This window comes from Stegodyphus dumicola, chromosome 1, assembly GCF_044657685.1.
Source record: "Stegodyphus dumicola isolate Sdum_Otavi_A_Nest chromosome 1, ASM4465768v1".
Classification (NCBI taxonomy): domain Eukaryota; kingdom Metazoa; phylum Arthropoda; class Arachnida; order Araneae; family Eresidae; genus Stegodyphus; species Stegodyphus dumicola.
Window position 1 is genome coordinate 211,724,136 of NC_140768.1, and position 13,595 is coordinate 211,737,730.

At 35.1% G+C, this 13,595-nt stretch overlaps 1 protein-coding gene across 6 annotated transcripts in view; it reads right to left on the minus strand.

Annotated features, from left to right (window-relative positions):
• Window positions 1-2,294: 2,294 nt before the first annotated feature.
• Window positions 2,295-13,595, minus strand: part of LOC118190737 (uncharacterized) — a 272,297-nt gene continuing 260,996 nt past the window's right edge. For all 6 annotated transcript variants that reach the window (XM_085825160.1, XM_035361504.2, XM_035361502.2 and 3 more), the window contains one exon: window positions 2,295-4,466. In XM_085825160.1, coding sequence (XP_085681286.1) covers window positions 2,403-4,466 — 2,064 coding nt within the window. In that variant the 3' untranslated portion in view covers window positions 2,295-2,402. The remainder of the gene's footprint in view (window positions 4,467-13,595) is intronic.

A 13,595-nucleotide genomic window follows, 5' to 3' on the forward strand; every position in this document is an offset into this window, starting at 1 on the left:
TTAGTTTTTGGTAAGTAAAGATATGGTGTCTTCCGTTAAAGGCTGATTTATAAAAGTACATGGGATGTTTACACATTTTTAGAGCGATTTCACATCCGTTTATTTAATGTATAAAATGTAAAACGTGCTTTCATAACTATCGACTTGATAGCTTTTTTCTGGAATATAAATCTGCCGCCTAATTACTATAATAAAAGGGCTCTTACAGAGGTACTCATTTCCATTCCTCGTCCACTACTTTCCAGAGAGGGAATCGTAGTGGGTTTGCGCTTAAAAAGAGCTCTATTCAAGAAATCAAAGGACCAATAATGCATAGATGAAACATGAGGGTGTGACGCAGATATACATTGAACATATATATATATATCAAATGCCTGCATCAGTCTTAATATTTTCAAAGAATATCTTAAAATGGTTCTTTTCGAAGTATAACTTCATACTTTGTTTTGATGAAGTTCCATTCTTTCGTTTAAGGCAGACAGTCGACGAGCATGTGTATTGTGAGAGTATAAATAATCTAACAAAATATAAACGTCCATATACAGACAGTGTTTACACATTTTGAGAACGATTTCGGAGTAGTTTAATTCATGGTCAAAATGTAAAGAATGTATTTTTAAATTTCGATATGACAGCTTTTTTGGGGGCTATGGGGCTTCATCATGATTTCACGACAGAACAGCTTTTCGTAAAATTTTCAGAGCTAATGATTTCCATTCCTCTTTCATTATCTTCCAGAGCCCAATCGTAGTAGGTTTGCGCTTAGAAAGAGCTCTTTGCAAGAGACCACAGAAACAATATTCGATAGTTTAAACATCAGAAGACTTCGCAGGAATATGTTGAAAAGGAACACATGCAATACCTGTATTAATCTTCATTTTTTTCAATGAATGCAGTGGTACTTTTAGAAGTATGACTTGTTGTTTTGCTTTGATGAAGTTTCATTTGTTGAAAGTCACTGGAATAAAGAAATGGATTTTTCTCTGAAAATATCAGGCGTAAACCTTTTTCTTAATAGTGGCATTGAGCTGATTTTAATATTTTTTCCACTCTTCTTATTTTTAAATTCCCATCGTAAGAGAAACCTGCAACAATCATAAACCCTTTACTGAAACTTCCCATAAGCGGATTTTCTCTTGGTACCAACGATTTAACTTTAGAAGCATTAGTACATGCCTTTTTCAGGTATTCCTTTGGAGTTTTCTTTTAAAGAAGAAGCAATTTTTAAAGAAGAATAAATTTAAAAGTAGCAGATGATACTTCTCATTTCACATAATAAGCTGTTGCCAAGAATATTTATTTCAAAGCATTGGCTATTTTTTAATTCTTTTTCCGAAATCGTGTAAACACTATCTGTTGTTGCTGATTTTTGGCTTCCGTACGGTAATAAAAATTTAGAGAATTCTGATAGAAGACTGGTGAATTCTAGCAAACGTAACGCTCAATACTTGTTGAAATATAATTACGAACGAATAGTAGAAGTAAATATGCCATTTATGAAATTGTTATGAATAATTTAACTGCGTTTCAAACATTTTTGTGACTTCTCTTTAACACGTTTTCAAAATTCTAATTTAAAATTTATAAATAAAAGCACGCAAATAAATCTTAACTAATTTAAAAAGCAATTAAGGCCATTAAATCCTGCCCCGTCAAAAATCTAGCATATAGGACATAAAATAAAGCCAAATAAAATCTAAGGGGTTAAAAAGAAATAAAATACGTGATCTAACCGTTGTAATGTAGAATACTAAGCAGCAAATCCTAGAGTTATGAAACTACGTAGCATCAGAAAAGTAAAACAAGACTAAACAAATAACAATAAAAATGTATAAATTAGCAAAGCTATGGCTTGTGAAACATCATCTTGTTGAAAATTTTATATTTGTATAATGAAGTAAGTTTAGGATGTTTAATATCTTTAGTATTACATAAATACAATAATATCAAACACCTTAATCCACTTATTTTTATATGCCAATGCGATGTTTTGGAAACGTAAATAGCATATTATAAATATGAAAGCAAGTTTAATGTTACAACAGAATCTGATGAATATTATACTTTGAAAATTGTATTGCAATCTAAGAGGTTTGTTCATGACTGTTTTAACATAATTTCTTACCTAACACAAAATATTGTAACACAAAATATTGTATACCTTATCTCTAGAATTTTCACCTCAAAAAGCAAACAGTATTTACTGATAAGATTATCACGAACATGGATAGTTTATTAAAATCATATTTTACTTATGGTGTACGAATAAAAATTCTTCAAATAACTCCACGCAATTAATATAAAATATTTTATTACATAATATTTTAAGCTTCATAGTCTGGTCCACAAGAAAAAGCCAGCTTTAAAAAATCACTTTCTATTGCATAATACAAATAAAATTATCACAACAAGGAATAATCAGAAGATTCATGCATACAGTTCATTAAATTAACAGGCCTGTGACATCCAGATTTACCAAGAATAACTGGTGCAACACTAGAGTTTCCATAAAGAGAAGAGGACGGCCTTTTACAGTAGCCATTTTCTAATAAAAGTTCACGAATTCCATCCACCGATCTAGCATTATGAATCTTCCTGTTATCGTGGGGTGGAACAGGAGACGAATTGCACCCTAAATCCAAGCTGGTACTATGCAGACTGTCTCCAATTGAAGACAGCTGTGATATAGCTACCTGAGTTGGCTTTAATGGAATGGATAAATTCAAAGAATCCACAAAGTTCTCACATGAAGGAGAATCGTCACTGAGTGGATCAAATTCAGTGCAGATACTCGACATATCTCGAGAGGTCGTCAAATGACCATTTGGAATTGGAAGCCTGCTGCCTCCTTTCCAACAAAGGTGACCATTCACCAATTTGGCACCTCCTTCATTGTCCCCATTATCTAAGGTAACAGTGGTTGATTTTCGTGGAGCAAAACCCCAATTCTGAAGATGACTGTTACTGCCTCGCACGCTCAAGTTTGGGGCAGACAAACCGGAATGTAATGTTGGCTGGTACAGGTACTGCGGTTGCATTAAAGTTGAAGTTGAAGAATAGTTTGGTCCGATAGGAGATGAAAGATCGACAAGATCTTTCGTATTGTCGATGTGTTGGCTGAAATTGTTTGCATTTTTTTCAGATTGGAAGCTCTGATCAAGTGGGATTTCTGTAAAGCTGCCTGTATCGAAAACATGACCAAAAGCTTCTCGTTCGCTTTCTTGCTCCTTCAGTTTGGCTTGTTGGGATTCCAATAAAAGCATGGCGGGGAGACTTTGAGTCTTTGAAAAATCTCCATAGCCTAATGGTGAAAACGGAGACACAGTATTTAAATTGGAACGTTTATTGTAAACATTCGCAACACCTGGTTCTCTCCAGTCCTCTGTACTACCCATGCCGAAGTTTTTCACACAAGAGTCACTTTCCACTAATTCTTCTAACGCACGGATACGGTCTTTAAGTGATGCTATTTCTAAGTCTTTGGCTTGAAGCTTTTCTTGGAGATTCTGCTTCGAATCTAAAGCTTCTTTGAGTTCTTTTCTTAGCCGAGATTCTATCTTTAGCCAATTAGCCATTCTAGATGGTTCATCTTGCTGAAGTTTTGCTCTAAGAACATCGTTTTCCATCACATAAGTTAAAAGCTGTTTTTGTAATTCCAACACATTTGTTTCTTTTAGTATACTAGATACTTTTCTTCGACTTTTTTCACTATACTGCAAATACTTCCGTTTAATATTCGCTCTCTCTATATCCGCAAGATATCCTATTGACTCTGTCTTGAACTTCGATTCACCTGTATTTTGTATTTTCTCCTGAAGTTTCTGGTTTTCCAAGAGCGTCGCATCGAGTTGCTGCTGGACTCTAACTTTCTCTTTTGTGACCGCTTCTGTAGCAAGTTCTAGTTTCACAAGTCGCCGTCTTAATTCATCTCTCTCGGCTTTTACTTCTGATAATTGCCTCTGGGTGTCAACTTTTTCAAACAAAAGGTTGTCCAGCAACATGGCACTGGATTGTTCATCCATTTCGGGAATTAATTTGGCTTTTTCGGATGACTCGGCTCCTTCCACTTGTTGGAGTAATACCAAGCTTTTTTGGTCGATTATTTCGAGCAATTGCAAAAGTTCATCTTCATCTTCAGTGTCTTTTGAGGGGTCTGTGTTTACAAGGCTGCTCTCACTGGCACCAATTCCACTATCTTTGTTAAAACTATCACTCTTGGACAATTCAGCCTTAGAGGTATCTGACCTGGAATTTGAAGTTTCCGTGTCCACGAACTTAAGCTTTTTATCACTCGCAGAATTGTTTTCAGGTGATAGTTTGGCATGAATAATAGAATTAGGGTTCTTGAGAAGGTTTGTACAGTTCTTCGCGTCTTTGGACGGCGCTAGATGTTGATGGACATCATCTATGGCTCGCATCAGCCGTTCCTGTATGCTTTCAAGGACTGCCATTCGAGACTGAAGAGCCTGAAAGAATAAAAATGAAATTGCTATCTAAAATTTGTTAACATATTCCAAACTGTTACATATTATAACTAAAAATATTCTCAGAATAATAAACAAATGCTCCATTACTAACGTTTTAGTGATTATTAAAATATTAAGATTATCAAATCGGAAAATGTAAAATTCTTAATTGCTCAGAAATAAGCGCATGAGAATATTTCGTGACACATTTCGTTATTAGTAAGCTGTTCTGAAAGGTAAATCATAACAATCCTTAATCATCTGCTAGTGAATATGGCAATATAGAGAATAAAAAAAAACGGACTTGATGGATAGAATTTGACTACAGAACGATTAGGTATAATGAAGCTCCCGGAAACTTCAGAACTTTAAATTATAAGACTATGGTTTTTATATGATGAATTTGTAAATGATGCATATATACTGCCATTAAAATTATTTTTTATTTCTTCCCTTTAAACGTGCTTGAAGTCATTTATAGATTCTTATCAAATCCTCAAGATGAATTTCATATCACTTGGAAGCATTACCTCAAACGCAAATACAAATAAAGAGGATATTTTCTTGAATATCTTAAGAGATACTGAACTACTAAAATGTAGATCCGCAGAGATAACGTTTTATTTTAAGAACCATTTCAATATTATTATGAAATATCACCCTGTTAAAATGATAAAGAATTTATTGACACAGTTTGAAAGATTCATATAAAAACCATAGTTGGTAACAAATTAATTTTGTTATTAGAGACATGAAATTGATTATTAATATATTATATAGAGAGAATATGAGTATTTTCTTCCCCGATGAAAAGTCGCAAACTCACAACGTTTTAGATCGACAAAAAAATTTTTGCTTAGATATCTTTACAGCTTATATGTGCTGCTGTGTTTATAAATAGTAAAAAGAACCATTTTATAAGAGACAAGAACATTTATGGAAAACAAAATCTAGATGACCGATATTTACATTTTTAGAACCAGCGGATATTATAGAGAGAAATTACTGTTAAATATAAAGGGTGTAAGTTTGCATATTAGGCCCGGTGGCGCAGTGGTCAGCACATCGTGCAGCAGCACCATAGTTCCGGAGTTCGATCCTCGGGCTGGGCAAGGTTGATTCAGCATTTCATCCCTTGAGTGGGTCAATAAAATTAGTACCAAGTTCGAGAACTGGTACTAAACACTGGGGGTCCTGCAACAAGCTGACCACTTGTTCAGGGCATATACTCACGCACCCCGGAGCCCACGGTCAGGAAAGCAGAGATCGGGGCAGTGCATGTCATGGCTCACTAGGGCTGCTGTGCCACTGAGTTTTGTTTAAAACTACATATTGAAATATGTGTGCTCAAACACGTGTGTGGTGCGTGTACACATAGATTGATTATTGCAGTATGTGTACTAGAAAATACGCCCAAAAGACCGAATGTTGAACCCGCCGGTGCGAATACTAAATACTGTTTTATAGAGACAAAATAGAAAATGCAAATTATATTTCTAAAACACAAAAAAAGCTGCTATCTCCAATGCAATTCCCACAAAGTAATATAATTATATGTTTCAAACATGCTAACCTGGAATAAATGATAAAATAAAACTTGATAGATGCAGGAAACATCATACATGTAAAATGCAACAAAAACCAACATGGCGTTTTAAGATTGTTAGGTTTTCAACAAACACAGAATTAAAACTTAAGAGTATGCTTGTCACTTCTGTCGCTATTACGCCAAGGTAAAGAACCAGTTTGTATTTTACACACGGTATTATTAATAACTATAAGACAGATTACTATTGGTCAGTTATTTCCCAAAAGCAAAAATCTAGATCATAGAAAACGTATTCAAGTGTGACGATAAGTATACTGGAAAAAGGCGTATGGACGTTTGGAATGATTTGAAGCAATTAAAAAAGGTACTTTACTTACAAGGAAAGAAATGTCAACAAACTAAACACAGAACAATTTTTAAGAACTAAGCATAAGAAAAAAAGCATGGAATAAATAAAAATACTTATTATTAGAGCTACTGAAACATTCTAGAAACAAAGTTATTTGCCATTTTGCATTCTTCGAAACGCTTGAATACAGTTGTGAGAAAGAAGTGACTACACTGGTTTTGAACTGGTTTGAAGCAGAGTCAGCAGAAAAGAACCGTGGGGAAAATAATTCCATTTCAATAAAACTAAAAATTCTTTCTGATTGTATAAATTAGATTTTCTCTTACATTTCTACAATATACATAGGAAGCATGTCATTTTTCAGAAATCATACTAAGTTCGATTATTTCTTGCTGTTGCTTTGACAAGTTCAAGCGGTTATCTTGCAAGCAAGTTCGAGCAAAAACCGTAGCTTTTTCGAATTTAACTCCCATACGAAATGTTACGTTCTAGAGATCATTTACAACAGAGAACAGAAATAGAAGTCACATAAATTTTTAAATGTATCAAACAAAACAAACTGATCCCAGAGTCTAAAAAAATTATTATATGTTGATTTAAAGATGATTGATTGAGCCCACTGGTCCAACTGAACATAATTTTGCATCTGCTAACGAAGCAATCCTTTGATACTCATCAAATAAAAAGGAAAGTCTTCAAACTTTTAAATTATAACCCCAAAAATATTGATACAGAATGCCATATTCTTAATGGGATGCTTTAATAGCCAATAAATGCGTTTTGAATAAGACGCAATGGATTCTTTTGCTTAGTTGAACAGCGTCTAGATCTCCAGTCTTATGTTATACAACTTTTTTTCCTTTGACGCAATTTTTAAAATGCTGTGTTTGTACGAAAATTGCATAAAATTCTAAATTATTTCAAAATCCTCAAGGCAACAGTAGCAAAGAATATACTCAACCAGCAGCTACTCAACCTAAATTAAATGCCGTGTTAACGTTGTTCATGGTTGGCTAGTTGGATAACGGACAACAACATAGAACAGATGGTTATCTGCTTCAGTAGGAATTCCTTAGTAAAGACTCTCAGAAATAGTTCATATTCACGTTACGTATGCCGAAACCAAGTAAATTCACATACAGCTAAACCAATAGCTGAGAGTCAAACCCTGATCGAACTGCTACTATTCCATTCTCTTATCCATTTGGTCAGTAGGGGTGATGCTTTCCAGTAAAGAAAAAAGATGTCATGTAGAACGCCTGTAGACAAAACTTGAAAGTTTTGTTTTCATTCCACCTGTCACTCTATTTTTATGAATTTAAAAAATAGACATATGAATTCGGATCACTCTTTTAAAATAATATTACATTGTTTCAATAAAAACACAGAATTTTTATTATTTGACTTCTTATGTTTATGGAGCATACTGAAGATCTTAGGTCAGTAGGTAAAACCGCAGACTTTTAAATTTCCCTTTCAAATAAAATATTCTGATGTGACGAAAAAGAAATTTAACGTACTTAGCGACTTCTTTCACCTAAAATAACATAAGCGATCCCTCTCCCAAAAAGAATAATATTGAAATTTAAGAAAACAATATTTTCGGATCTCATGTTTTAAACATATTAAGTTAAAAAATGCACATGTTATGGATAAACAATCTATAATTTCTTTCGTGATCATATTTTTCAAATATAAAATTCATAAAGACTCTTACAGTCATTAATTATTTATTTACGTCATATCTGGCCTTTACATGGAAAAAATTTGAAATGTAATAAAAGAAAACTTAAAAGTCGTTACACTATCTTAGCTATAAATGTACACAAAGATAATTCATATAAAGGACGAATCAGCGGCAAAGTTATTGAAAGATTTCGAATAAATATAAAATATTATCTAAAATACATTTAAAATTAAGCAACTCACAAACTGGAATTAATTCACTGTATGTATTTCCAAAGAAAGTTATAATTGTGTAATGTTTCTAACTACTTTTTCTATGCTTGACCTCGTAGAAACCTAGTTGAACTATGTAGCTACTTATCGCTGAGTCCAAGTGTGTAAATGAACAAGTCCATTAATAAAGGGTTAAACTCCCTCTTTATTATGCCAAACTAAGAATATGGGTGATCCCTTTCTCGGGCTTACGGAAAAGCCTCCTATTTGGCTTTTACTCAAGATAAGAAAAAAAGAAACTAATGTACGCTAAATTAAACTGAACAAAATTATCTAACGTAGTTGGCCCTTTATTAAATTAACCGGCGAATATTCAGCAGGCACGTACAATACGGCCGAGCGTAATAAGCTCTAAACTACGAAGTAGCTTCACGGCCAACACGCGGCTCCTAAGCTCTTCTGCTGAAGTAAGCGAAACCTTCCTTTAAATACTCTTTACACTTCATTTATATGCAATGCGATACTAAAACTTATTCTGGTAGGAAATAGTAGGTGGGGAACGAGAATAAACAGCAAAATATGCTTAAAACTTAAAATAACTGTTAGAAAGTTAAAATAACCTCTACAATTTACTCTTTATAACTAAAGCCAGACTAAACTTAATTTGTTCAATTTTAATGTTCAGCATGATTTGCTTTCTTTACAACTCAGTTATTGCGTAACTCTACAACATAAAATGCCAAGCACCAAGAAGAATTATCCGAATGGGATTAAAATCTGTAGATGGTATGTACAAGTATTGAAAACGAAAAGCCGACAGTATAGAAAATTAGCATTTTGTTGGCAAAATAAGGCTACAACAGCAGAAAAAATATCAACAATTCGTTGGCATACCTCTCGCTTTGGTGTACACTGCTATCCGGCTCACCACTCACCCATAGATTTGCAGGATTCTTTCCTGTGGGATTGCTTGCCAGCTACATTTTAATTGACGAATTAGATCTTCGCGATCCAGGCGCGATCGAAGACGCCTGTTTATCAAAACCCAAACTGGCTCTATTGTGGAGAGATCTGGTGATAGCGACGACGAGGAAATTATTGAACTAGCATGAAGACAAGCAGTAGAAAGGTGTGCCCTATGCAAACAGGAATTATCCTGTTGAAACGTATGCCCAGCAGTTCGTGAAAAGAAAGACAATGTTACTGTGCGTAGAATCTCGTCCACGTACAACCAAGCTGGGTGTCACGGATGACAACCAAAGATGTCCGGCTATCAAATAAAATGGTCCCCCATAACATAACTCCAGGTTGTCGAGCTGTTCAGAGCTATTGTCTGGTGAATATCCAGACGCGATTCTCGGTGTCTCCAGACACGCATCGGGGCTTAATTCGAGGCGAGATTCATCGCTAAAACAGTTCTCCTCCAGGTGTGAGATCCCAGGTGGAATGCAACACCACTAGAAACGTGCCTGGAGTGTACAAGATGGGGAATAGTCGGCGCAGTGGCCTCCGTGATTTCAGCACCTGTTCGCTGACTTATCTCTCAGTGGTCATTTCAGTCGCTAGTGTCTTGATTACAACAAATTGATAATCGGTAAAGCGCCGATCGGTCGATCACTCTGGCCTCCTCGCGTTCTGACGTCGCTCTCAGTCGACTGCTACATTATTGACGCTCTGTACGGGCATATTTCGCCCATTCCTGCCAACATTGTCAAATGTTGTCATCGCTCCGATCCAAATGTCTAACTATTCTGCGATCTGACCATTGTACTCCCTTTAGTCGAACTGCACGCCGTCGCTCAAATCGTGTCATCTGCTCATACTGTTCGCGAATCCATTTGCGAAGCAGTGGTACAGTCTACGTGGGTCGGCAGAACAGTCAATCGCATGGAAATTATGCTTTTGCATTAGAATGCCCTGTTTTTATAAACCATACATAGACTTCCTACTCCTGAGATGCACACTCTGACTTAGTATCATACTATGGCCATAGTACTCTGAAGGAAAATAATTTTCAGCCTGGCGGTTCCAGAACCCCGAGGGAAGATCGTTTCATGTTGTTGGATCGTAGAGGGATTGGCGAAGACTCGAACCTGTGAGGACAGAGGTAATAACTGTGTACTCCTTGCGGTATGGTTGGCCCACGGGGAATGGGTCCTAGCCCGAGTAATACTGGAGGGAACATTTTGACGACCAGTCAGATCTCTAGGTTACCATCGTTCCCACCACTGTGGTCTCTGAGCGCCGGGAGTAGTGTTTCTTTGTTGTCCAGTGTAGCACTGGTAAAGAGAATTTCTCTCTAAAGTCCGCCTTACTCGGACTTCAGATACTCGGACCATTGGGACCCTCGGAATAGTAGCATGCTTGGCATATCTTCTACCTACACTCGGAATAGTAGCATGCTTGGCATATCTTCTACCTCCATTTGGGAACTTTGACTGGAAGCCCACCTCCTGGCTAATACGGAGGTTCTCAGATGAGCTTAAGTTCGTGTATTACTTGACACTGAGATAGCGGAACACGTACACAAGTACATTACGTTATACTACACCATGCGAAGACTCCGTTGCAATGCGCCGGTCTCCAGTAGTAAGACATTGACCTTAAAAGTTAGCCATGGGCATGCCATGCACAATTTCGTCCCAGCGTCGCGTTTTATATAATAAAGTGTCGCTTTTTATGTTATAGTGTTACAGTGTATGTTACAGAGTGCGTTTTTATATTAGAGACGAAATTGCGTTGCTTTTTATGTTATGTAGTGTACATTCCTCATTCACCAGAATAAAAGACGCCCGTCATATGAACGGTTGGTGTATCTGTAGAAACCTTTGCAAAGGAAACATGGCTTGCTTATAAGGTAGCTCATATATATCATATATTTGATACTACATAATAAAAAATATAACTTAATCGTCCAAATTTTTACATGAAATTAAAATATATCTTCTCTTTTAAATTAAAGTTAAAAGAATGAGTAATAAATAACCTAATATATCAAAATCGTAAAAACAACCTTGTATTTAGCGTAAGTATATAGAAACACTCAATCGATTTCGAGGGTAGCTAAAGGTCCCTCCTCATCAGAATTTCTGGAGGAAATTGAATTTCTGGAGAATCCGTGCAATTTTATAGCTAACAGAAGGATAAAATGGAAGCACGACAAGGTCATTAATATTATTTCTAACAATGAAATGTCTTCTTTGATGGGAATCTGAAATTTTTTTAACGGCTTTATTAATAATCACGGGAGAAAATCCACGATCAATCGCAACTGCTCTCAAATAATTAAGTTCATTGGTAAGCAAAGATTCAGAGGAACAAACTTTAAGCGCGCGGAATACATAATAGTAAAAAGAAGCCATTTTTTTGTTTAACGGGGTGGCATGACTTGGCATGGGGTGGTAAACAAACTGCAAAGGGTTTACGGTACACAGTAGTGCTAAAATCAGTTTCATTGTGGATTATAAGAATATCAAGGAAGGGGAGGGAATTGTTGGATTCAATTTCAAGAGTGAATTGGATGGCTGGATCAATTGAATTCATAATAGATAGAATCTCGGATAAATCCTCTTTATAACCGTCAGTAAGTTCGAAAGTGTCGTCAACATACCGAATCCAAAGACGAAAAGATAATTTATCAAATAATTTCATCTCAAAATAGTGCATAGTTCAATTTCAAGTAGCTCAATTTTCAATTCAAATAGTTCAATTTTCAAGTCGGTTTCTCCACTATTAATAAAATTCACCCTTCGATTCTAAAAGACTGCGTTTCTGTCTTGAATTCTTGAGGAATTTATAGTATATCGTGTCAGTGTGGTTTAAGATATATTGGCCAAACAAAAAGAGCGCTGAAGTTTCGTATCAAGGAACATGAATCTTATGTCAGAAAAGGCAAAATTAACAAGTCTTCAATAGCGTATCATAGTTGGACATTTAACCATAATTTTTACTTTGGGTCTGCAAAAATTATCCAAAAGGCTTCTTCCATGGGTGAATTGGATTTTCTTGAGGCTTTTCATATTCACAAAAATTTAGCAGGTTTAGTTAATGATTTGAAGTCCAATCCAGTCCTTCCTAATGCCTTTAAAATTCTACTATCTTAATTCAGTTATTTTTGCCGATAGATAGCGTTACCTCCTCGCGTTTGGTACTACCAGAGGGTATAAAAATCCGTTCAGTGGTTGCTTTCCATTATTCGAAGTTCAGATATTGAGCGTGAAGGTGCATTTGCCCTTCGCTCCCTATTTCTAACTTCGCTAATTTTTCTTGTCCTTTGTGTTATGTGTTTGATCAGATAGCCTGGCTCAGTAAAAGTAGGCGGCCAGTGTAACTCTGATCAAAAATCCGGTTATAACCACGTGCAGTGCTGATAAGGACCACGTGTTTCTGAGACTCCTTCCCCCTTTATTTTCTTCTTTCTAGGTATTTCTTTCTCCTGATGAGGAGGGACCTTTAGCTGCCCTCGAAATCGATTGAGTGTTTCTATATACTTACGCTAAATACAAGGTTGTTTTTACGATTTTGATTGTCACATTAGCGTGTTTCTCTTCTAGTCTAACCTAATATATATCTTAAATTTGAGGCTACACATAAAATTTGCTCATAATTTTAAAGGTTCATTTAAAAAAATTAAACGTTTATAGTTTCAATTTTCTCAATTTACTTTTTTTTGTTCTTTTGTATTACAATGTTATAACACAAAACCAAAGATTCTAGTACTTTCGTTTCTTAAATTAAAAATTATATTAGACTCATATTAATTATAAACTGCTAGTACAAAAACAAAATATCTTGAAATGTTTTGGCTTTAAAAGTTAACTCAAGGACCTTGGCATAAGGTAGCAATTTACCTAAGAGCCATTTTAAATTGATATTCATGTATTCTTCTTTCATAAATAAAATATTTCAATATTAAAACAAAATAATATACTTTTTAAAACACTTTTTTAATATATAATTAGACACTCAAAGAAATGATTAACATTTAAACTGAAGTAGATAACAAGAATTTGATTATCATGTTTTACGTAATAACTTTCGCTTGCATACTTAACATCGTATGATTCAGTACCTTTAAGATAGATCTTAGTATTTTAAAAGAAAATAATGAGCCTAATTTATATTAAAATAAATTTTATGAATAGCTGATAATAGATTTGAAAATCGCTTACAAAACTGCAAGTGTATAACCGATATAGTTGCCCGACCTTTTTGGCTATACATGATTTGCACAGCATGTTTGCTAAAGAATGATATTGATGTCGATTTCAGAAGTACTTGTTTCCATTAATTTTATTACCAATATTCTGATGCTGAGTATCTCCCAGAAATT